General features: G+C 37.6%; 2 protein-coding genes, 1 long non-coding RNA gene and 1 pseudogene across 5 annotated transcripts; 3 read left to right on the top strand and 1 right to left on the bottom strand.

Annotated features, from left to right (window-relative positions):
* The first annotated feature begins 689 nt into the window (after positions 1-689).
* Positions 690-8,280, top strand: LOC110688783 (probable magnesium transporter NIPA8). The gene is made up of 14 exons (XM_021865548.1): positions 690-1,169; positions 1,993-2,229; positions 4,488-4,572; positions 4,653-4,714; positions 4,919-5,004; positions 5,091-5,164; positions 6,093-6,195; positions 6,326-6,451; positions 6,545-6,644; positions 6,750-6,869; positions 7,058-7,148; positions 7,245-7,311; positions 7,479-7,578; positions 7,783-8,280. The coding sequence occupies exons 2-14, from the start codon at positions 2,137-2,139 to the stop codon at positions 7,999-8,001; spliced, it is 1,326 nt and encodes a 441-aa protein (XP_021721240.1). The 5' UTR covers positions 690-1,169; positions 1,993-2,136; the 3' UTR covers positions 8,002-8,280.
* Positions 8,281-8,380: 100 nt separating this feature from the next.
* On the top strand, positions 8,381-10,719 carry LOC110688793 (FK506-binding protein 5-like). Its single transcript, XM_021865554.1, has one exon. It carries the CDS (start codon positions 9,308-9,310, stop codon positions 10,406-10,408), a length of 1,101 nt encoding a protein of 366 aa, XP_021721246.1. The 5' UTR covers positions 8,381-9,307; the 3' UTR covers positions 10,409-10,719.
* A 220-nt stretch (positions 10,720-10,939) lies between these two features.
* On the bottom strand, positions 10,940-14,153 carry LOC110688803. Of its 3 annotated transcripts, none has more exons than XR_002504680.1 (6): positions 12,962-14,149; positions 12,669-12,822; positions 12,097-12,552; positions 11,902-12,017; positions 11,660-11,822; positions 10,940-11,571 (listed from the first exon to the last, which is right to left on the bottom strand). It is a non-coding gene; the product is annotated as an uncharacterized LOC110688803 (long non-coding RNA). The 3 variants fall into 3 exon arrangements; XR_002504681.1 differs by having other exon boundaries at positions 12,097-12,175; positions 12,962-14,143; XR_002504678.1 differs by having other exon boundaries at positions 12,097-12,822; positions 12,962-14,153.
* An 8,736-nt stretch (positions 14,154-22,889) lies between these two features.
* Positions 22,890-25,058, top strand: LOC110688775 (annotated as a pseudogene).
* Positions 25,059-25,491: the final 433 nt, after the last annotated feature.

The following is a 25,491-nucleotide window of genomic DNA, read 5'->3' as shown; positions in this document are numbered from 1 at the left end:
TGCAGCTCCATAAATACATTTTAGATACAATTTTAAGTTTTCCACATCAACACATGGCTACTTCAGTCTGGCACATATCCAATTGAATTCGAAAACAACAATTCAGTAATAACAAATCACAAACACATATCCAATTGAATTCGAAAACAACAATTCAGTAATAACAAATCACCAAAATTTATATCAATTAATGAATATACCACAAACATCAATTTCCTTACCTCAATCGTAGCAACTCAATTGTTGTAGCTCAATCGCAAATCCACATTAGCTATATCGGCATTGCTAGCCCAAAATTGCTCGCACCTTCAACAACAAATAAGTAGGCTTCCCTCTGGTTTTGCAAGTGCCCCTTAATCGGATGTTCGGTTTGCAATGAATTCTCCCTCAATTCTCTCACTAACATGTGCAGCAATTCACTCTCTTCATATAAAGATCCTAGGGTTTCGTTTAACAGCTGTTTGGAACACTGTTAGTCATACAATTGACTAGATACTAACGACTTAAATCCGTGAAATACCAAGTTGTTGCAAAAAGACATTTTTAACCCCAAGATAAACAAAATACGTTTCTCCCAGAGATAATTAATAATATTTTAGAAAATAAAAGAAATAATATTGCTCACGCGTGTGTCTCCTAGCTTATACTTCGTATATAATTAAAAGGAAAAAAAAATGTTCCAAAAAAACTAAGGGGCTGCGGGAGTGGTGAACTTGTGCCGGAGCAGCTATCAACTTCAACTCGAATTTGACCAGACACCTTCTTCGTGGCCTTCCAATTACGCCAACAACTTTATACAAAATAAAAGTAAACTCTTTTTATTTTTTCGGTTATACTAATCAAAACCAAAATCTCCTTAAATTCCCATTTTTTCCTCTATCATCTAATCTTGATCTCTCTCTCCAACATATTTTTTCCTACCGTACAATTTTTTGGTATTCTTATTGTTACTCCATTATCCAATCTATTTTGTGATTTTTAAGAGAGTATAAATAGCAAAATAAAAAAAATAAAAAAGTTTTTCCTGAAGATCCGGTTGAATTAAGTACATATTTTCTTTTTGGACCGATTTATAATTGTAATTGCAATCGCAAAGCCCTTTTATTACAAATCATCTGTTATATCTGGGTTTTTAATCCTTCTTCCTAATGTTGACGTTTTAGCTTCAGGTAATATGTTTCTTCAGCTTGATCTTTCATTTCCATTTAGTAGGAATATTCGAATTTTCTCAGTAAATGAATAATGGCTTCTTATTAATTGTCTTTTCCTTTCTTTTCTTTTCTTTTCTTTTATTATCTGGGGTTGTTATATTTCTGTATTAAAACCCAATCGTTTTTTTAATAGACGTTGGGGTCTGAAATTTCTCTACTGAATCAAATGGCTGCAAATCTGCAATTATGTTTAGGTTGTAAGAATAATACATATACTGAAGTAATTAGCTTCATATTTGTTTGTTTAAAGGAATTGCATTGCTTAACTTGATGTTGGGTTTTAGAATTATTTGAAATTAGCTGCATCTCAATTGGATTTTAATTTCTTTGTTTTTTGATCGAGATTTCTAAGCTTGTTTCCTTAATTTCATGCTCAATGTGGATAAATTTACCCATATTATAGTGATTGCGGCGATTTTTGGTACTCATCTTTGGGTTATGGTACTGCTATTTTGGTGTCAAGCTGTGACATTTTTTAAAAGTTTAGGTTTTGGTAGCAATAAGCTGGTGATGTTCTCTGCTCTTGAATTCCGAGAGTTTGTGATCATCATATAAGTCTTTGAAAATTTTGTCTGTGTGCCGAAACAGCTTCATGGTCTTTTAAGGGTAATGATGCATTTATATTGACCTCAATAGGCTGTTTATGGATGTGGTTGACTGGTAGGTTGGTGGTGTTGTTCTTGTTATTGATCTTGAGCTTCTCTTGATACCTGCTTTCTATAGCTTTTGGATTTTTGCTCGGGAGAGACTTATGGCTAATGGCCTAGGGATTGATGGACAGGTATAAATGCGAAGATGTCCGTGAATATTTGATGATGGACTCGGCCTTGTTCATAACCTTTGAAGGAATTATTGGCTTTAAGACTCTGCAACTTCAGGAAGACTGTATATTTGATTAAGTTTACATAAGGGATCTTTGGACAACATGGGAGAGTGGGTTATTGGAGCCTTCATTAATCTTTTTGGAAGTATTGCTATAAACTTTGGAACTAACCTTCTCAAGTTAGGTCATACAGAGGTATGTTAATTATGTTTGTTTTTATATAGTCGTTTTTCATCATTCATGGTCCAAAAGTTCTGTAAGCTTAGCATGAAAACTTAAGTTAGAATTATTAAGTTATATAAAAAAAAAAAAAAAATTATGAACTCAAATGTAGCACTTTTGTAGTTGTTCTACTTTTACTTGTAGGTTTGCTAATGCACAACTTTAACCAATAATATTTTTAAGGAAAAATTGACATGATTAATCCCAACTTTGCCTCGTTCGCCAATATTAATCCCAATTTTGAATTATTTTTTTATTAATCTGAACTTTATACTCCATCCGCCCATAACACTCCCAACCAGTCATCCAACCTAATATTACAAGTTACAAGACACTTGTCAGCGTATGATTGGTTTTAAAAAAAATTAAAAAATATATAAAAATAAATAAAAATTAAAAATTAAACAAAAAAAACAAAGCAAAAAATAACCAAAACTACCCACATCCAGCCCGCTGCCACCCACGGCCAGCCAACCCTTCTTCCCCTACCCTGGTGCTGCTGCACAAATTTCGACCACCCTCCCCTGCTCCACCTTTACTCTCCAAACTGCCGTTGCTGCTCACCAATTCCTTCTCGATGCCGCACAAATTCCAGCCATCAAATCAGCAATATCGGCCACCAAATACACCAATTTATCATATTGGGAGGTGCGGATGGATCGCGACGGTAGGGGAGGGTAGGAAGAAGGGGAAGCGACGGTGAGGGAGGAAGAAGGGGAAGCGGCGGTGAGGGAGGAAGAAGGGGAAGCAGCGGGGTAAGGGTTTAGGGAGGGGTTGGGGGATTGCGCTGGTCGGAGAAGGAGGATGTTTCCGTCGCCGGGAGATATCGCTGATGGTTGCCGCAGTCAGGGGGAGGGAGGAGGTGGCTGTGCGGTAGGGGTGAAGGAGGTTTTGCTTTTTTTTTGTTTTTATTTTTTTTGTCCAATTACATGCTAACATGTGTATATTAAACTAAAAAAAAAAATTACCTGCTCAACAAGTCACCCGTCACCCGCCACCTGTGAGTGTTATGAGCGGAAGGAGTATAAAGTTCGGATTTATAAAAAATAATCCAAACTTGGGATTAATATTGGCAGATGAAGCAAAGTTGGGATTAATCATGGCAATTTTTCCTATTTTTTATTACTTAAAAGCATATTTTGAAAATATATATTGTGACAAATCAAATGATAGTGTACATGATATTTGTTTTCCTCCTTATTAGCAAAAACTATGGTTAAAGTGAGTTTTGTGAATAGTGTACAAAGTCAAAGTGAAAGAACTGATGCAAAACAGAGGGAGATCATTATTGTATCCATCATATTTTATAAATTTCCTAGGTAAAGGTTGCTGTAAGTTTTGTTGGTGTGTGCCTAGGTAAAGGTTTCTGTAAATTTGAGGTGGTGTGGTGAGAGATACAACTTGGGCTTAAAGTTACTAACAATTCTAAACATATTCTTTGGCTAGTCATAGTTGATAGTCTCAACTGGTTAATTAAATGAATAAAATTTCCTCTTCCAACCCTCTATTATTTAATTAATTTTTGGCATGCAATGTTGTATCTGCTGGTTTTGTGCCTTGTTACATCTGTTGCCATTCTCGATGTGGAATGGGTTAGTCTCTTTGAGGCTGAGAAAACTTTCTCTTGCTAAGACACATGTAACATAGTTCAAACATATAGCTTTATCTTGCGTATATGGTAGCACTGGTACGAAGAGTGGAAGAGTGGGATCATGGAGAGCTTAAATGAGGTAGAGGGAGACCGAAAATGACTTGGTTGGAAGGAGTTAGGAAGGATATGAAGCAAATGGATTTGCATGAGAATGAGGTATTTGATTGTAAGGGATGGAGGAGGAAGATTTTTGTGGATGACTATACGGAATAATCACCTTTGATTCATATAGCCGACCTCACTTATGGGATTAAGGCTTTGATTGATTGATTGAAATATAGCAATAATAACTTCTTAAAGAAATTTATTCTGGAAAGGGGGAGTACTTTTAAGGCCTATGGTTTGGCAAGATATCTTATGGTGTCTGGATAAAAGCAACTGTTTACTTGAGCATGCATAATGAGATGATCCAGAAGGTGTTTAATAATACTTGAGCATGCATTATGAGATGATCTGGAAGGTGTTTAATAATATAATCAAGTTTGTTGGGATTGATTGAAACCTTTTGCAACATTAGTTTCTATTACCTTTTCACAGCATGTTTCGATGATCATTTACGAGCTTAAATGAATGTATGCAGAGAGAGAGGTTTTTGCTAGAGAATAAAGACACTAGTGGGAAGGCTTTATTGAAGCCCGTCTCTCACTTTCAGACGTGGAGAGTTGGTATGATATCTCTGCATCTCTTTTATTTTAATATCCAAGGTATTTCTTCTTATAATGTGATCTTTTAAACAAATGTGCAGGCATTCTATTTTTTGCTTTTGGAAACTGTCTCAATTTTTTCTCATTTGGATATGCTGCTCAGGTTAGTTAGCTTGATAAGCAGATGGATCCTAGTTACACACTTATACTAATTAAATGACAAGTAAATAATTACTGCTACGTATATAATGCAAATAATTGGCTTCCACTTCATGTTCTCATATTACCCTAGCTAATTTTGTTATTTTAGCGATTCTCTCTTTCCCCACCCTGATTTTTTTTTTTCATATTTCTTTGTCTTTGACAGTCACTTCTTGCAGCTCTAGGATCTGTTCAGTTTGTCTCAAACATCGCGTTTTCATTCTTCGTTTTGAACAAAAAGATTTCAGTAAAGTAAGCTTATCTTAATTGGAGATTGTCGCCATCAGATGCATTATTTCAGCTTACCAGCTTTATTTTTCTGTTTTGCACTTCTGCAGGGTATTGGTAGCCACAACTTTTATTGTTCTAGGAAATGTTTTCCTTGTTGCCTTTGGCAATCACCAGTCACCTGGTACGTCTCAGCTTAGTTTCAAGGAATGCAATCCTTTTGGCTGATCTGTAAAATCAAGTCTTTGAAGTATTTTTGTTGTTGATTGTCAACAGTAACGGACTATTCAGTTAATTAGAATCTTTATCTATTTGTTTTGCATTTAGGTTGACTGTGTGTTGTATGCCTACTACCTAATTACCACCTCTTTTTGAAATTGATATAAGCTTTATTAGATCCTTGCATAGAAGTCTTTAAAATATTTATTCTTGGACAATTTGCTGTGAAAAGAATTATAAATTAAAGCAGGTTTCTCTTCATTTATGTGGTGTTTGAGGCTCCCTGTATTCTAACCAGCTTGACTGTGACCAGGGTGGCAGAGTATGGTTAATATCTCTATACCCATATACAGTGGGTTTGATGATATTATTTCCTTCTTTAGTATAGATTGGTGCAAGTTGTGTTTCTTTGATAATCAATTAATGACTAATAAGGGAACAGGAATTTATTCTTTTTTTTTTGCTTGTCCTTTCTCTTGATAAGATTGTGTTTAGCCTTTATATCTTGACAGGAATCATGTTGTAAATTGTGTTGTAACTTTTAAATGTAGGTGATCAGATAAGAACTTATTAGCTGTCTTGGGTTTGTTAAAACTAGAAAGATTGTAAATAGCGGAGAAGGTAAGCCAGGACATGGACTGTATGCTTAAGCTGAGCTGTGGATCAAACTAAAATGTCCAAGTCTGCTGTATATATCTCACAAACATCATTTTAGTATAGCATAAATACGATTTAAGATGATGCAATTTGTGCTGGATGTATCTGGATTTGCTAGTCTAATGCTTCTCTGTTCGTCACTGTTGTCAGTGGTTGACTCTGTTGATTTAATGAACGAGCTTCTCCATGCAATTGTTTATGCTCAAATGGTCTTTGATTCATGTTGCTTGTTTCAGTGTATACACCAGAGGAGTTGGCAGAGAAGTATAGCAACATAACGTTCCTGCTATACTGCTTGACTTTGATAATTGTTGTCGCCTTTCATCACTATCTCTACAGGTCAGCTCACTGAATCTCACGATGAGCATGTATTTTTTTAGAGCATGTATTAACTTCTTTCTAATTTGAATAGTAACTGGCAAGACTTTTCTGCCATCCTATTTTAATGGAGTTTTATCTGGATTTGCAGAAAAGGAGAAATACTTGCAACTTCTGGGCATCAAATCAAAGCCTATTGGCAAATGCTGCTTCCTTTTTCCTATGCAGTTGTTTCAGGCGCAGTAGGATCTTGTTCTGTGCTGTTCGCTAAGTCTCTGTATGATTTTTTTGCAACTTTGATCTCCTTTATTTATTTGATGATGGTTGACAAATATGGTACTGAGATGGTTTGATTTCTTTGCTTTGGCAGCTCTAATCTTTTAAGATTGGCCATGTCCAGTAACTATCACTTGCATAGTTGGTTCACATACTCCATGCTTCTGCTGTTTCTGAGCACAGCTGGTTTCTGGGTAAGGATTATAGAAACCCCCCTCCCAATGCAATAATAGCAATATTTCAGTATGCTGTGTTGTCTTCCTGCCTCAGTCCTGATAAGGTCTGTTATACCGTTCCAGATGGCTAGGTTGAATGATGGACTGGCCTTCTTTGATGCAATTGTCATAGTTCCCATGTTCCAGATTGCATGGACTTTTTTCTCTATTTGTACCGGATTTGTTTACTTTCAGGAATATCAGGTGCTTTTCTCTCTCCTGTCACTTTCTTCATTTCTTATTAGACATCTGATCCTTTTGTTTTCATATCCCCTCTCTTTTTCTCTCTCTTTGCTCTCCCTCTCCCATGGGGTGGATGTTGAAAAGACATTTTGTTACTTAATAGCTATTTACAAGTTCAGATAGATAATTTATTATATTGTCTTGAACAGGTCTTCAATACACTACGGACGACAATGTTTATTCTGGGCATGATGTCTGTGTTCGTAGGCATTACTTTGCTTGCACCAGATGAGGTTAAAGGTATGCTTATTGGTTGTGGGTTACTATTTTATTTGAAGTTTGTAATATAGAGCCTAGGCTTTAATCATGTTTGGCTTGAACATTGAATATTATTAGGTGGTGAAGTCAAAGATGGTTCCTTGGATGCTATAACTTCTCCAAGTGTTGCAAATGATGAGGAAAGGTAAACAAAATGATTCAACTTTGCTGGTCCTGTATGCAGGGCTACTTTGATCTGATTACAAGGGCTGTCACTTTTCTGCTTTCCATCATTTGGAGTTTTTGAACTGTCTGCTAGTCGTTTTGTTTACTAATTTGGGGGTATAAACTCATGCTTTTGACTGGCATCAGGTTGTTGGTTACATCACTGGAGGATACTCAAAGCAAAGAGGTGAAGCCATTTTTACGAATTATGTTAACCAAGGCTGTAGATGTCATGCTCAAAGCAAAGGTGCGCTTTTGACTTCCTTTCTAAAGTTGACCTTTCTTATGTAAATTTATAATTTGAATAAGTACTACTTTTTTTTTTTGAATAAGTATTACTCAAATCACTGTAATTAGTCTTAGTTAATATTTTTATTACTACGTTTTAATAATGACTATACTTCTATGGTCCTGCCTTGCAACAAAAAATTAACTGCTTTTTTCCTTGCAGACTACTTGCTTATTAGCATTAGGAATGGGAGAAAATTCGATGAATGCGTCTTCTGTTTTTGTGATGCCTATGCTATCATCAAAGCTAACTGGATTTAGAGGCGGCAGTACTGCTGACAGGGCCAAGTTTTTCCCGATGAGAGGTACTGGTTGGGATAAGATCCCAATGGACGAGGACAAACTGCTGGAGACAAGCTCACTGGTCTCGCAGAGTCTTTGATAGGATTAGTTTGTGTAAGTCCCCAAGAATATTTTACACTATTTTTCTGGTGTCACACTTGACACCCGCTCATTGTTAAAATCTGTAGGTCACTTGAGTGGTGTATAAATATATTTTCCTTCCGAGTTTGTTGTAGCCTGAAGTCGAAATGTATTTTAAAGTTGTACATACTCAGTTCCTGGAAACACGAGATTCGTTGTAATATATTTTTTCAAGTAAATATGTCATAGAAATTGATGTATTAATTTTCGAAGTAAATGTATCCAAATTTCTCAGCAATCACCTCCAACTGCATATCGTGAAGTCTTTGTTGACTGGCAAATTTTCTTGTTCTGGGCTTCTGGCGGCTTTTGAACGCTAACTCTCTAAATTGAAAGTTGTCGACTTTACTTTTACTTTTATGATCAGTTTGTCATAAATGTTCATACAAATCTGGATTGTTCAGTGTTAACTTTTTCATTACACGTCTATCTCATTAAGGAAAACATATCAAATGGAAGGAAGAAAAAGTAAACCTAACAACTTTGAATGAATATAAGAAGATAAGTAAACTCTTTTAAGACTTTACAATTCAAGTTTTTCTGAGGATGTGGTTGTGGACTTGTGATTGCAGAGCAGGGTCATTGCTCCATCTTCTGAACTGCCATTACTTCCAGTCTTTCTGTTGCAACATGGCCATGCAAATGCCTAGAGCTGTTAATTGAGAAATGAAGCTTTTGAAACCGACTTGAATCGATAATTTCCAATACGAGTTTAATCAATAAATAAGCCATTGTGCAACCTCAAAATTTACACATCTTTTGTACACTTTCATCGTTCAAAATATTAGTTTTGATCAATCAAATTCTTTTCTCATGTTTTTCATATTCACCTTTAATCAATCAAACTCAACTTCATTATACAGATTTTTTATTACTTTTTAAATACAAGCACTGACAAACAAATGAAATTTACAGAGGAAAAAAAAAAATTAGCATCCAGAACTAGCAAGACACGCTGGCTTAATTCTTAGAAGGGTCTTCGATATTTCCTATTTTCTGCCAATTTCGTAATTCAATTTCCAAGATGCATCTTTAACACCTTAACTCATCAAATTTGTCTAAGTCTGATTTTTCATAAACGTGTCATTCACCCTGAAAATGACCGTTGGAAAGTAGATCATCATAAACTTTACAAGAACAAACACAAATCATGAACTGATAAACCAACCAAACTTCCTCTTTTCATCTAGAAAAATCTCAAATAATTATAATAACTTAGAGTTTAAAAAACCCCAAAAACAAAACCCAGAAAACAAAACTATAAAATGGAATTGGAAATCAAAGTAATGTGGTGTAAAGGTTTATCATCATTCAATTTCTTCCAAAAACTAACAGTTTATGCAGCTGTTTCAATAACCTCTGAAAATGAGAAGCTACTACTCACCCAAGACCAAAAACAGGAACAAAAAACCATTGTTGATGAAGATAATGGGGATGGTAATCCAGAATGGAATCATTCCATGAAGTTCGATTTACGTCCTTTGAAATCGTTCATCCCTAATTTTGAAGATTTGTGTCTTCTATTCGAGCTGCGAAATCACGGGCAGTTGTTTGGGGATAAAACTATTGGAGAGGTTCGTGTTCCGTTGACGGAATTGATTCAATCTGTTGGAGGTGAGATTGTCAGATTTGTTAGTTATGAGGTGCGTAGTCCTGAAGGTAAACATAATGGTATTCTTGATTTTTCTTATAAGGTTATTGGTAATAATAATAATTATACTAGTAATATTAGTTCAATTCATAATATTACTGGATACAACCATTATCATCATGGTCATGAACAAGAACATGAAAGTCAAGGACATGGTACAAATTCGGATACTCATGTCATAGAACATCATCACCATCACCATCATCATCATTCGCAATTGGATGGTAATACAAATTCAGATAATGGATATCATCATCATTCGCAATTGGATGGTAATAATACAATTTCAGATACTCATGTCATAGGACATCATCATCATTCGCAATTGGATGGTAATGCAACACATGATATAAATTCAGATACTCATGTCATGGGGTACCAACATCATCATCATTCGCAATTGGGTGGATCTGCTTCAGAAGTGATTCAGTACCCAAAGATTGATTTGGAGGAACATTCAGTTCCGCCGTTGGTTTATCCTCCTCCCTCGTCATCATCATCATTTACAGCAGATTCTGCCCATTATCCTCCTGCTCCTGCTTTATACCCTCCGCCACCACCACAAACGTGGGCCGATACTCCACCGCGAATGTCCCATTATCCGCCACCACAGCCTTATGTTTATCCGCCACCGCCGCGACCTCCACCGCAACAGCAACCCTATGGGGTCCCACACTGGGGGTATCAAAGGCCACCTGACTATCATCATTGGTAAACATAGTAGTCAAAGTAATATCAAAAAGTACTTGATCGAACAGCAAGTTTATGAATTATTTTTGTACTTTAATGTTAGATTCCAAATATTTTTCTTTTCTTATTTTATGTGATTGATTTCATATAAGACTAACATTATAAAATGAGGGGAGTATTAATTAAGTTTATCACAATTTTGTAAGCCCTTACACATTGTAAAACTCATGTAATAGAAGAAATTGACTATAATTAACAGGTGAAACTCTTTGGATGCACTTTTTATAAAACAGGCAACAGGCAGCCAACATGCGCATCGCGCCTTGCCCTTTCTTGTTTTTATTGGGTTGTGTTTTATCTGTTTAAGACGTTGGTTTTTTTGGGATAATAATTTTGTAAGTTAATGGATTGTGTGATGCTGTTTTGTGAAGGACGTTGTAATAAGTTCTCTGTATCAATGGTATAATATATGACAACAAAAATTATAATTTAAAGCTGCAATGAGGTGGTATAGTGACCATCATATTGGAGTGGTGCAATGAGCTTAACATTGAGCTTACAAAAGGTGTTGCTGTATATAATGATTTGTAAAAAGTGTCGTTTTAGGACACATGCTTTGATTTTTTTTAGCCAGTACTAAATAAGTTTAAATATATAGCTAAGGAAAAGGTGCTTTTAAGGACACACAGTTGGTTTTTGTTTTTGGTTAGCCTTTGCGTGTTTAGTCGAAGGAAATGTCATTGAGAGCCCGTTTGAGGACCCGGATTCTGGTGAGAGAAGTTGTTAGTGCAATTTGGATATGTATGGCCTTGGTCCCCAAGTTGGTAGCTATTTCTTCAAATTTCGGCCAATCACCCTGTCCAATAATGCAGATAATGTGTTAGTTGAGTATTAATTTCATGATTTGATTATTTCATCTGTTGTTTCTCTTTGGGCAGATGGTCATCTATTGTGTAAAAGAAGGCGATATATAGACGCTACATGACATTTATTAAGTTGTTGGTTCTTTAGTATATATTATAGAAATTGTTGCCCTTTTTTTTTGTTTTTTTTTTTCCTGTTCTTACTGCCGTTTTCTTCTCATATATCTCTGGAGTAGGGAGACCAATGGGCTTTTTGTAGTCTTTAACAAAAGCAGTGAGTCTTAGAGTCCCAGTGGCGTCAGTTACATCGATTGTGAAATTAACCCTGTGTTTAAAGGGACATTAGTATTTTGATAATAGTAGTTATGGAATAGGTTTGATTAAAATAGAGTCTAACCTGACTGTAGCAATACCTTTGTTTTTTGAGCAATGTAGGCATCTGAAAGATGTGTCCCTAGCTTCTTGACAACGCTTTCCACACTTGTTACATCCTAGGTAAGCAATCAGGTTAGCCAACTCAACATTAGGGATAGTGGCTTGTATCCAATGACGTTCTTCTTGCATTGTGTTTCCAGCCTACAAGGTTAAAAAATCCAGCAATTATTGGTTAATAGATAAGGATTGGTTATCTATGGGTATGGGGGGATGTTATTACATTTTTCTGCTCAATTTCGCTGATAGTTTTGACTGCTAATGTTCTTGATGGTGTTCTGATCAATGTCCAGTATCTTTGTAGCCTAGTCAAGAAGCATTGCTTGTTTTTCTTTCATCCTAGGAGGTAAAAAACGACAAATTAGTACAGATGATTAGCATTACATAATGTAAGTGTAGTGTGAATTTCATTGCTTACCATGTTCGAAGAGCATGTGCTTCCTCCCCAGTATGATCTGAGATGATAGTAGTTGACATTGAGCTTGCAAGGGAGAACACTACATGTTTAAATGTTGGGAATTATGCATTGTATTAAGGTATGGTATAGATTTGAGGAAGAAATCATATATCAATCGATCAAAGCCTTAATTCCATAAGTGGGGTCAGCTAACATGAACCAAATTTGATTATTCCGTGTAGTTATCTCCTTCATCCCTTACGATCCAGTGCTTCATCCTTATGCAAATCCATACACTTCATATCCTTCCTTAACTCCTTCCAACCAAGTCATTTTCAGTCTCCCTCTCCCTCGTTTAACCCCTCCATGGTCCCACTCTTCCACTCTTCGCACCGGTGCACCTTCGGGTCTCCATCTTACATGTCCGAACAAGTCCTTTGAATTAATGGTTGCATACTACATTTTTATTGCATAAAACTGTGTACAAGATATTTAATTTACTCATTCTTTGATATTATGGACAATACCAGAATTACAGCCAAATATAAGTTTGAAATCAGTATTTAAAGTGCCTAGTAAGAAACTGAACATACCGCAATATCCTCAAATACAAGGCGTTGGTAGCGCTACTTCTTGTTTGGAGATTGTTGTGCTTGTGATTTTTCTATCACTTTGGCTCGAACTTTGTAAGCTTTAGTGCTTGGAGTTAGTTTGCCGAGTGAAGTTTGTTCTGGCTTCATGGTTAAACTGTGCATCAACATATACATACAATGCAAAACAGAAACGCTAAGTTAAGAAATGATATGGATATGACCAATGTGATATAATAATTGATTAGGCAGTGTTCATAGTGACATTTTTGCAAATGTTAGTGAACAATACTAACCTTTTTTTTGCACTGTACAGAGAGGAGAGAGAAAGAGTTGCCGGAGGCGCCGGTGACCCACCTCCCATAAACTCCAGCCGCCATCTTCCACCGCCTCCCCCTCGACAGGCGCCTATGCTTTCCTAGCCCCCTCCTCAGTGTGGTCGTCACCAGCCCATGGACCACGAAATTCTTCTTTGTTGTCATTTCTTGTATCAACTTTTCTTGGCCCCAATTTGATTTGCACTGTTCTTTATTTAGGAATTTGGGGATTGTAAAATTTAGTACTTCAATGGAGCTTATAATTGATAGGTATCAACTTTTCTTGGCCCCAATTTGATTTGTACTGTTCTTCATTTGGGAATTTAGGGATTGTAAAATCTAGTACTTCAATGGACGTGGTGAGAAGAGAGAGAAAATTTAAAAGTGCTCAAGGGGAACTTGTACTTGTTTAACGAAGCAATAATGGTGAACAGAGATGAACACACATGGAGAGGAGAGAGAGCTTAAGGATGGTGAACTTAGTGACGAGGCTGAGGAAATGCATACGTGTTGGCAGGAGAAGGTGTAAATTACTATGGGGTAATAAGGTAAATAAACAATTTAAAGAGTATAAAAGTCTGAGCACGGTTCATAAGAACAATCTTCTACTCTTTATAGGGTAGGGATATTTTGTATAATTCTTGTTACAACACGTTTTATGCGGCTAGTCACACCATGTGGCTGATTATAAAAGAACAAGATAACCCCTATTATACTATCTGAGTAACTCCTATAATACTGATTGGGTAACCCCTATAATGCTAATGAAGTAATCATCGTAACACTAACTGAATAACCATATAACATTGAAGAAGTAACCCTTGTAACATTGTCAAGTAACCCCTATAATACTACTCCCTCCGTCCCTTATTTACATGCCTATTTTCCTTTTGGGGTTTCAAAATCACATGCCTATTTCTATTTTAAGAATGTAATTTTTGACAATATTCTCTTTTTTTTTTAATGAGTTGTCATTAATTTATTTTTATTTTTTTTGTACTTTTGACATCATTTTCCAACATTTTATCTCTCCATCTCTTCAATAATTATCAACTAGCTTTTCTTTCTCTTTATCTCTTTCTAACCCCAAATGCATATTTGTAATTCTTTATCATGACTTTTAAGTTTCTTAATTCCCGTGTAAAATGAGATGTAGACATGTAAATAAGGGACGGAGGGAGTAACAATGTAACCCTTGAGAAGGCTAGCCACTTCGTGTGACCAGTCACATATAAGAAGTTGTATTCTGGCTATCTCTATAGTAATTTATAGATTAACTAGATTTAAACCGGTGTAAGAGTAAATATAATTTTTCTTCAAGTTTTGTTTAAATATCATTTTTATAGTACAATTATATATTTCGTATTTTTTATCATTATAATTCTCTTAGGTAAAATGAAAGAATCTATTAAACCGACACTTCTCACAAATCAAACCACCCTAACTCTCGCAAATTAATACTTGAGAATTGAAGGAGAAGGTAAGAGAATCCGTTGGTGGGATTCGAACCGCCGCCAATTATACATTAGTGGCGTATACTTTTCCCCAAGCATGCTTGGTTTTAAAAAAAAATAATACGGAGTAATAATGATCCAATAACTAATTTAGCCATTATGTTGTTGGGTTTCTTACAAGTATATATCCCCAACGCCCTGAACAATGGTACACTGCTGCTTAAGCCAACAACCTCTGTAATTAACCCAACAGATCAATGTTTGAAATTGTTCCGGAACCTTAATGCTACCACTTAGGTTACAAGCTCTCGTTACGTAAATCGCTAAATATCGCCCGCAAATCTCCATATAAAGCCCACAAATTTGTATTGAAGTGACCTTATTGCCCTTTTCGTTTTTAAAAAAAACCACTCTCTATATCTCTCTAAAAAAATCAGTAGGTCTACCTCTCTAAAAAAAATTTATTTACGACAATGTCGAGGCGGCAAGGGAAAGAGGTGGCGGCGGCGATGGCGGCGAAGGAAAGGCGGCGACTTGGTGGCAAGGTAATTATTTAAATATTTTTTTAAAAAAAAAAAAAATAAGCGGCGAAGGTGGGGCGCCTGAACTGGACGTCCACCCAGAGGCGGCGGTGCCGGGTCCGACAGCCAAAGCCGGTGGCGGGGCGTGTGGCTTGGAAGCCCAGCCACGGAGAGGCGTCCAAACCAGACGCCAGGCCATAGGCTCTGGCTGCCAGATCTAGCGCCTCCACCTATGGGTGGGCGTCCAGTTTAGGTGCCTACCCACTGCTATGGCTGCCGGATCTAACGCCACCGCCAGGGGGTGGGCGTCCTGGCTAGGCGCCCCACCTGCCGTATATAATTTTTTTAAAAAAAATTTATTTTTATTTTTTTTTTTAATTTTTGTAAATTAATTTTGTTTTTGGAAAATCAGAAATTTTGTGTTAATTTTAAATAATTTTGTTTTATGTCTAATTTTTTTTTTAATGTGTTTGATTTGTTTTTAATATTTATTAATTTTATGTGTTATTTTTTATAAATATAGTATATATATTTTTTATAAAATCAGATTAATTTTTTGTGTTAATGTTTAACTTTTTTATGTTTGATGTGTAAAAAAATTTTATGTCTTAATTTATGTAGTATGTGGAAATTCTTTGTGTTAATGTGTAATTGTTTTTTTTTTTTAAATGTGTAATACATTAGGGTATTATGTGTGTATTTGTGTATGTGTAATATATTTTAATTTTTTTTTGTTTTATTTTTTAAAATAATTTTTTTTATTTTGAAAATCAGAAATTTTGTTTTACCTTTAAATATTTTTGTTTTGTGTCCTATTTATTTTTTATGTGTTTGATTTTTTTTAATGTTTATTAACTTTATGTTTATAAACATGACGATATGTTGTAAGTGTTGGTATTTTGTATGTGTAGGTAGTTATTTATTTTTCTAAAAAACTTTTGTATGTTTATATATTTTTTAATTTTTTGAAGAATTCACTGGGTCGTTATGGTGCGGGGAAGAATCTAGACCTTCTTAGTAGAAGCTATTCAGTGGAGAGGTCGGGGCATAGACATGTTAGATCCCGTGGTATTTTGGCCTCGGCTCGTAGAGAACGGATCCACCGTCGGGATGAGGATGAAGATGATGATGTTGAGGAGGGTGACCAGGAGGAGGAGGAGGAGGAGGAGGACGCATATGAGGATGAGGATGTGGACGATGGGAGTGGACCGTATGATGATTATGGTCCATTCAGTCAGAGGGTTGATGACATGAACGAGACACATATGGTAGAGGTGCGTAAGGGTAGGGTTGGTAGGTTTGTTAGTAGATCTGGCACATCATCTGCGTCCACTGTGTCTGGGGTAAGCAGAAAACAGTCGAGGGCCGTTAATGATTCTTGGGTTGTTAGGAGTGAGGTGCCCGGTGGGCCTGTAGACAGGAGTGTGATTCCTAGCTTTCTAGGACACATAGCTACCCGTATTTGGGAGGACCAGGAGAGGCCTTCAGTGACGGGCTTGTTGAAATGTCATACACGGGAAAAGACTTGTAGTTTTTTGCGTACATGGGCTGAGGCTTGGCCGGTGGAGAGCGAGATGTTCGAGCGATTGCAGGGCACTGGGGTGAATCACGTTCTTGCCACTATTCACGATAAGATTGACACTACGCTGATCACGGCTTTCGTTGAGCGATGGCAGCCGGATACAAACTTTTTCCACCTTCCGTTCGGTGAGATGACGATAATGTTACATGACGTCGAGGCCATTCTTGGGATTTGTGTTGACGGTAAACGACTTTGTGCTGTGACTGATGCGGATCAGGCAGATTTGCTGGCGGAGTTGTTGGCGGTGGACAGGGATGCACTGTACACCGAGGCGCTTGTTGTTTGGGAACACGGCAGTGTGAAGATTGCATCCGTGTTGCAGCGGTGTTTGTACCCCAGTGCACGTAGGACGCACGCCGCACAGCTGGCTGCTTATGTTTTTCTACTCCTCGGATGTACCTTGTTTTCGGATAAGAGCGGCGGAAACAAGCTCAGGCCACGCGACATAGTTGAGGCGTGTGACCCCGGCAGTGTAGGCCAGTTTTCTTGGGGATCGACTACGTTGGCGTATTTGTATCGCCAACTAGGATTTGCGAGTCGGGCTAACGCGGCAGGTATCACTGGGTGTCTGACTTTATTGCAGACCTGGATATACGAGTATTTTCCTGCATTGCGACCACATCGTGACCCGGTTCCTATTGATGAGGGGATGCCGCGTGCTTGTGCGTGGAGTCCGCGATCGGAGAAGAAGTCCGTTGACCGCCTCCGATCGATACGGTTATTGCTTGACAGGATGTCCCCCTTAGAGGTAAAGTTTATAAATTATTTCTACAATTTTTCAGTAATGCATTTATTATATGAATGTTACTAAATTTTAAAATTATGTGCAGGCGAACTGGATGCCTTTCGGCTCGAACCCTAGTAATAGGGTACCCAGGACCCTGTACACGGGACTCATTCAGTATCGTGAGATCGTGGAGGCGTACATGCCCCAGCGTTGTCTTCGCCAGCTTGGATTTGTCCAAGTTGTCCCTCCTCCCCCGGCATGCCCGATGAAGGTGGTCCGCTATCTGGGGTTCCTCCCATGTGTGACCACTACTACATGGAATGGTTCAACCGGTATTCGCACCCGAGGTTGATTGCAGACCTCGACCACAGTGATGCTGATTATATGCCATCGCCTACTACCGTGGAAGCGGTATGTCTCATAAAACATTTATCGTTGTTTTTTTAATTAAGTTTTATATGTTGTTATTGTATTTCATGTTTTATTTTTTGTTGTATGTAGTGGATGGGAAAGATAATGCAAGACGTACAAAAACTCTATGTGGAGAAGGACAACATGAGTGCACCAGTGAGAGCTGTTGTTGATAGTTTGGAACAGACCTTTGCGCATTGGGAGTCGGCGTCCAAGAAGGATTACTGATGGTTTTGGCATTTTATTTGTAGAGCATTTTAAACATTATCATTTTAGTTTTTGAAATTGGACTTTATGTTTGCACTTCGCAGAATTTAACATTATGGTTTAAGTTTGTAACATTTTAGATTATTGTTTTCGCTTTCAACATTTGACAACATTGTCGTTGCTGTTTTTAAATTTTGACATTACCTTTCAACTTTGTAACGCGCAACTTACCCATGCAAGATATAAATGTAGTAAGCAATACAATATAAAAAATTAATGTTCTCATTAAAATAGCAACGTAAAAATAAGGTTACATAGAAACAATGTACACATGAAAAACTAAAAGGCAGCTAGGGTGCTCCATTCATGGATCCGGTCATGATATAGCGCATCCCAACCCTCTACGCTCGCTGTGCGAATGGTGTACCACCGAGGTATAATCGATGGCACAGGAAAATCGGATGACAGGTCTAGTCGGATGAAATGTCTGTATGACGACCCAAGAAAAGCAATAGCTACCTCTCTGACCGGTGTAGTGACAGTCTCACGCGAAGATCAAGGGAGAACCGTGGTACAAGGATAATAAGCTCGACTATGCAATCCCAGCCCGAAATGCATGACTGTTCACTTGTAAATGTTTGCAACGGCAAACAGGTCTAGTGGCGCGTTAAAATAATGATTTTGACCGCAAGGTCCACCTCCCCACCGGATACGCCGCAGAGCCCTATCCAAGTCATCCTGGTACACATGACGATAAACATCTCGGTTAGAGGCAATTTCGTTGTACATCAACTAACGCACTAAACCGTAGTTGTCTTCTCCCATTTGAAAAACATCAGCCACGACCCGAAATCCGCAATTACCATCTCCGACTACATCATTCCACCCTTCCAAGTACGACATGATTATGTTAGGTATCCTGTCCTTGTACGGAAACTAATCAATATCGTTTATTCCTATTCAACATATAATTAAACACAGTCAATAAGGCAGAAGTAACCTAAAAAACAATGTACAATGTAAATTAAAGTAAGCAACCGTACCAGTTCTCAGGGGCATATTCACAGACGAAGAAGAATGACTACGACTAGATGACGATGTCCGACAACGACCACGACCACGACCAAGACCACGGATGTACTCAAACGCACTCCTGTTCCGCCGTTGGCGACCTCGAGGACGCTCAACCCCTTCGGGTTCCTCATAATCTAAGCAAGACGTGTTGAACATGTCATAAAGTACATGAGTAGCGTCACAAATAATAGAAGGATGACTGGAGGACACTCGGTCATACATCGAACGAAACTGCTCCAACTCTTCCTGTTCATGGTCGACCATTTGAGCATCTACATGCTCACCAATAACGAGCGTCCGCCAGAATGAATGAACCTGATCAACATGTAAGGACGCCCTTTCTTCTGTAATAATGTGGTGAATGGTGCACGCGCAAGGTAATCCATGAGTTACTGAAATAGCACACCCGCACCGAACATACACTTCATCAGCCAAGTCCCTCATCCTGTTGTACTCAGTCAAAATTAACCCCAAGTAGTAGTGTGACACACGACCATGGAGAATCTTAAATATGAAATGGCTATACATCGTACCATGTCGCCGTCTGGAGTCCTCTAGAGAGTTCCTGATTCCGCTCTTCTGAGTTTCAATTGACTTGTTTAGTCTATCGAACAGTGTATCCAAAGCAGCGGTGGAAGAATCAATCCAGTCCTTGGTAGCTCTATGAGCGCTCTCAACTCTACATGTTGTAGTGTTCCCGAAATGAAGTACTTGGTTTGTCCAATATTTGACAAACTTTTCCCTGTGAGGTACCCACTGCTGCATCACATAGTTCACCACTGCCGGACACCACTGGTACGAATCCCTAAAGTTAGCCCATTCTCGATCGTACACTGCCTCTGTGGTAGCTTGGAGGATCTTCCGCCACTTACCATTCACCAATCTCTCTGCCATTTCCAAATTCTTGTTGAAAAGGTTGTAGGCTTTCACTTTCACGCAGTTGTTGATGTTCCATGTGCACAACAAGTGCTTCGACTCTAGAAACAACTCCCTAATAGGGGCAAAGAGACCTCCCTCACAGTCACTGACGATGGTTGTTGGATGAACATTAGGCCCGATGTAGTTTCTCAGCTTCTCCAAGACCCAATAATAAGTTGGAGCCGTCTCATCCTTGATGATTGCATGGCCAATCAGAAAGTTCTGGTTCGTTGGAGTCATCCCCATGATCTCAACTAGTGGGAACTTGTACTTGTTTGTCTTGTACGTTGAGTCGATCAAAATCACAAATGGCCAAGACTTGATCATATCAGCACAATCAGGATGCACAAGGAAAAGATGAGTCACCTCCGCTGTATCTTCATCAGAATCAAACCAGAACAGGTAACCACGTGATTGTGCCTGGTGTAGCAGCTGCTGTATAGGGTTCCTTCCCTTTAACCGTTCAAACCCGAGTTGCTGTCTGACGTTGTAGATGTGTCTTTGGTTTGGATGGTCTTCTGGAAATTTCTCTAACACAGATGCTAATATTTTAGCAGGCTTGACTTGAGCATCACTCATTTCTTTGACAACTAGTTTCGCAGCAGGACTTAAGCCGCTCAGCTGTCGATGACCCTCTTCATATACTATCATCTCATGGTTGTGATACCCCCATTTAGAGTAACCAATCACTTCCCATTCTTCACGACTCCGTAGTTGTCGAACCTTTACTCTGAACTCACACCCACAACCTTTCCGCTTTGTATCAAACCGAGTGGCTGTACTGAAATCTCTTTCTTCTCTTTTGTGATAACGGTCGCATCTCAAAATGCGATCCATTCTACCATCCCGTTGAGATTTATAAGTTACTACTACCAAGCAAAATCCAGCTGTAATTGCAACCTGTTTTGCCTAATCAATCGCTTGTTAAGCATCTTCGAATGGACCATCATGTCCAAATATCCCACTGTAATCATTTCCGTCTCCGCCATAGTCCTGCATCAATTATATATTATAATAAATATTAATTCAAGCTTAAATTAATACATTTAACACAACATTAACACATAGTTAATATCTACATTTTTGATTTGTAAATTTCATATCTACATTTAACGGATAATACATTTACTTACTATATTTACACAGAATTAACACAAAATTAAAAACATAATTATGTATAATATTATTCATACACATTCAAATTTAAAACACAATCATTTATAAAAGTATTCATACACATAAATAATTAAAACATAATAATATATATTAACACAAATCTAATTTCCACATCATAAATAAAAACATAAAATTATTAAACTTAATTTAAAAAAAAACCATTTTGAATTTTCAAATTTAAAAATAAAATAAAAAAAAACATTTCGAATTTTCAAATTTAATTTAAAAAAAAAACTTAATTTAAAACCATTTTGAATTTTCAAATTTTGCAAACCATTTCGAATTTTATTTTTATACAATTTCGCCATTTCAAATTTAAAACCATTTCGAATTTTCAAATTCAAAACCATTTCGAATTTTCAAATTTAAATCCATTTCGAATTTTCAAATTTAAAACCATTTCGAATTGTCAAATTTAAAACCATTTCGAATTTTCAAATTTAAAACAATTTTGAATTTTCAAATTTAAAACCATTTCGAATTTTTTTTAATACAATTTCGAATTTAAAAAAAAAAAACTATTTCGAATTTTCAAACTTAATTTAAAAAAAAAACCACTTCGAATATTCAAACTTAATTTTCAAATTTAATTTAAAAAAAAAACCATTTCGAATTTTCAAACTTAATTTTAAAAAAAAAACATTTCGAATTTTCAAATTTAAAACCATTTTGAATTTTTTTTTAATACAATTTCGAATTTTCAAATTTAAAAAAAAAAACCCACAAAAAAAAAGGGGGGCAGGGGCGGCGTTTGGCAGAAATGCTAGAGCCATGGACATGGCGCCTGGCAGGGCCGCCACATCCATAGGACTGGCGCCTGGCCAGGACGCCTGTGTGGTGGTTTTGGCGTCTGGGCTGGACGCCAGTGCTGTGGTTGTGGCGTCTGGCTTGGACGTCCATGCTACGGTAGTGGCGTCCAATTTAGGCGCCGGCTCCACTGCACAGGCACCTCTTTCAGACGCCGTTACGTACAACATGAATTTTAACGGTACTTTACCTCGTTTTCCGTCGACGACGACGTACCTCCGGCGTCCCCCGCATCTCCGGCCTGCCCTCCGGTCTCCCCCGGCGACCCAGTACGGCTCCACATTCACTTTGACTACAATTTTAGAAATGGGTATAATTGTCAAACCAAGTCTAATTTGTGGGCTTTATATAGAAAATTGTAGGCGATGTTTAACAAATCCCTCGTTACATAGCTCAGCAACTGTTAACACGTATTTTTATCGTTTCAATATGATAATAATACTACACTCTACACTACATAATTACGACCTAGTAATTAGAAACACAAAAAAACGTAGGTCTTTCCTCCATTGCAGTAGCTTCTGAGGTAACATTTTTGTTTTTTAATCATCGATTATTAATTTCACAATGTAGGGTTTAGGGTTTATTGTTGATCTAATTGTCATTATAGTCAAGCTAGGTTTCTAATGTTTTTTCGAGTCAAATAATTGAATCAAATTTGGTTGCTAATGTTTTGCAGGGCCTTAAATGTTCAGAAGGAACTATGAAATTGGACCTTTTTTTCCTAAAAACATGTGATTTTTCGACCTTCATTTGATATTTGAATCATATTTGGTTGCTAATGTTTTGCAGAACCCTTAATGTTTAGATAGAACTATGAAATTGGACCTATTTTCCTAAAATCATGTGTTTTTCGAGCCTAATTTGATAGTTGAATCAAATTTGGTTGCTATGCAGAACCCTTTAATGTTAAGACGGAACTGTGTAATTGGACCTTTTCTCCGGGTGGCTTCCCGTCCTGCCCTGGCTCAAGGACAGGTATGGATTTGACTCATGGGTTCTTTTGGGAATTGTTTAAGCCACTCCTTAAGTGAGAAATGGTCTGATGAAGAAGAAGCAGATATAGAGGGCACAAAAGGTAGAAAGAAATATGTTAAAGATGAAGAATTTGGGGTCTTGGATTTATATAATAAGAAATGTCAGCAAAGTGGTGAGTACGATAGAAGATATGAAATGGATGAAAGTGAATTAAGGCATCCATTGGTGAGAGAAATTTGTAGGCTGGTTGGGCTGAGATTGAATTGGAACCCTGACCTTGAAGGCCAGATGAAGAATTTATTGAGAAGCCTTAAACCCTGTCAAGTTTGCGCAGTTCTTCATTCTCAAGATGATGAAAGGGAAGCTTTAGAGTTCTTCTATTGGGCTGACAGGCAATGGCGTTATCGTCATGCCCCAGTTGTGTACTATGCTATGCTTCAAATTCTCGGCAAGACTAAATTATGTGAGGGTGCTCGGAGAATCCTTCATCTTATGCGTAGGAGGGGTATCCATCGCACTACAGAAGATTTTCATTATTTGATGATTTCTTATAGCAGGGCAGGGAAAGTAAGGCATGCTGTGGGGGTTCTTAGAATGATGTATATGGTCGGGGTTCAACCTAATCTATCTATATGTAACACTGCCCTTCATGTTTTAGTGATGGAAAACAGGTTGGACAAAGCATTGAGATTTTTAAAGAGGATGCAAATTGTTGGAATTGCCCCGGATGTTGTTACATATAACTGCTTAATTAAAGGTTATTGTAAATTTAATCAGGTACAAGATGCTATCAAGTTGATTGAGGATATGCCTCTAAGGGGATGTACACCTAATAAAGTTAGCTTTTATACAGTAATAAATTACTTTTGTAAGGAGAAAAACATGTCTGAGATACAGGTCCTACTTGAGAAAATGACGGCTTGTAACTTGTTGCTAGATATGGTCACCTATAATAATCTCATTCATATGCTTTGCAAGTATGGACACAGTGACGAGGCTTATGGTTTCTTAAAGGAAGCACAGGAGAGAGGATTTCGGGTGGACAAAGTTGGTTACACTGCGTTGGTTCACTCTTTATGTCGGGAGGGAAGGATAGACAGGGCAGAAGAAATTGTTAATGAGATGTTTGAGAAAAACTGCATTCCAGACGTAGTGACTTACAGTGCTGTTGTAGATGGATTTTTGTAGAGCGGGGAGGGTGGATGAGGCTAAGGAAAAGCTCCAGCAAATGTACAAGAATGGCTATAAACCAAACACTGTATCATACACAGCCTTGCTGAAAGGCCTTTGTCAAATTGGTCGAATTTCAGAAGCTCGAGACATGATCGATAAGAGTGAAGAGGAATGGTGGACCCCAAATGCCATCACATACAGTGTTGTGATGCATGGTTTCCAAAGAGCAGGAAAATTGTCCGAGGCATGTGATGTGGTTAGGGAAATGTTGATGAAAGGTTTTCGTCCAACTCCTGCTGAAATCAATTTGTTGCTTGTATCGCTGTGCAGAGAAGGAAGAACAGATGAGGCTAAAAGGTTCATGCAAGAGTGTCTGAGCAAGGGATGTGATGTAAATGTTGTAAACTTTACAACTGTTATTTAAGGACATTTTCAGAAGGATGACTTCAATGGTGCTCTTTCTTTACTTGATGATATGTATTTGGTCAACAAGAGCCCTGACATTGTGACATATACAACAATTGTTGATGCAATGGGCAGAAGAGGAAAATTTGAAGAGGCAAGTGAACTTATAAAGAAAATGCTGGGGAGGGGCATACATCCAAATCCTGTTATGTATAGAATGATAATTCATTGCTATTGTCAGTATGGCAGGGTGGAAGATTTGTTAAAGCTGTTGGAGAAGTTGCTGCCAAAGCAGCCCTACCAGACTGCTTATAATCAAGTTATTGAAAAGCTTTGTAGCTTTGGGTATGTAACTGAAGCTTACAGACTTCTGGGTAAAGTTCTGAGAACGGCTTCAAGGATCGATGCTCAAACTTGCCATGTGCTTCTGTGAAGTTATCTGAACAGAGGAAACCCTCTTTTGGCATACAAAGTTACTTGTAGGATGTTTAGGCGGAACTTAATACCCGACCCAAAGTTATGTAAAAAGGTGAGCAAGAAACTAACATTAGATGGAAATATCAAAGAGGCAGATAGTCTTATGGTCTAGTTTGTTGAGCGTGGCCTTCAATCTCCTTGTTGAATAACTTGCTGAACGACCAAGTACTTGTATGTGTGTGATCGAAGATTCGCAGGCTTTCTTTCTGGAGCCAGTTGTCATTTTCTCCGACCACTATTTTTGTCAAGGTGAGAAAAAGTTTAAGTTCTCTTATCAACCTTTGACTTCTTTAGTCAGTCTTAGTAATATCTGGCTGATACCTATTAGTACATCTGTTTCCTTCCCTATAATTAATATAGGCTCTTTTTAAACCTCTCTTTTGTCTTCCTTTGAAAGGAGATCTCAGGACTTTGTTTACTTTGTGATCAGGCAACATTAATCTGTTCCTTTGAAGGAATACTCCAGACCTAAAGTTGGTAATGTCTGAGGTTGAGAAGTAGCAGCTGGAGTGCCTTATGTCACTCTATACACCTCTTTTGAGTGGTTAGTACAAATGTATCAAGAAGTAGGGAATTGTGTTCCTTCCATTGTCATTTCA

The sequence above is a fragment of the Chenopodium quinoa genome, unplaced genomic scaffold, assembly GCF_001683475.1.
Source record: "Chenopodium quinoa cultivar QQ74 unplaced genomic scaffold, ASM168347v1, whole genome shotgun sequence".
In the NCBI taxonomy this organism is placed as follows: Eukaryota; Viridiplantae; Streptophyta; class Magnoliopsida; order Caryophyllales; family Amaranthaceae; genus Chenopodium; species Chenopodium quinoa.
The sequence above is the reverse complement of the archived record's forward strand: the minus strand, read 5'-3'. Positions and strand labels throughout refer to the sequence as shown.

Excerpts from the sequence above, each read along its gene's own strand:
- LOC110688783 (XM_021865548.1), top strand. The coding sequence starts at position 2,137 with ATGGGAGAGTGGGTTATTGGAGCCTTCATTAATCTTTTTGGAAGTATT. Across the intron at positions 6,196-6,325 it reads TTTCATCACTATCTCTACAG|AAAAGGAGAAATACTTGCAA; the intron begins GTCAGCTCACTG and ends CTGGATTTGCAG. Across the intron at positions 6,870-7,057 it reads TTTACTTTCAGGAATATCAG|GTCTTCAATACACTACGGAC; the intron begins GTGCTTTTCTCT and ends TGTCTTGAACAG.
- LOC110688793 (XM_021865554.1), top strand. The coding sequence starts at position 9,308 with ATGGAATTGGAAATCAAAGTAATGTGGTGTAAAGGTTTATCATCATTC.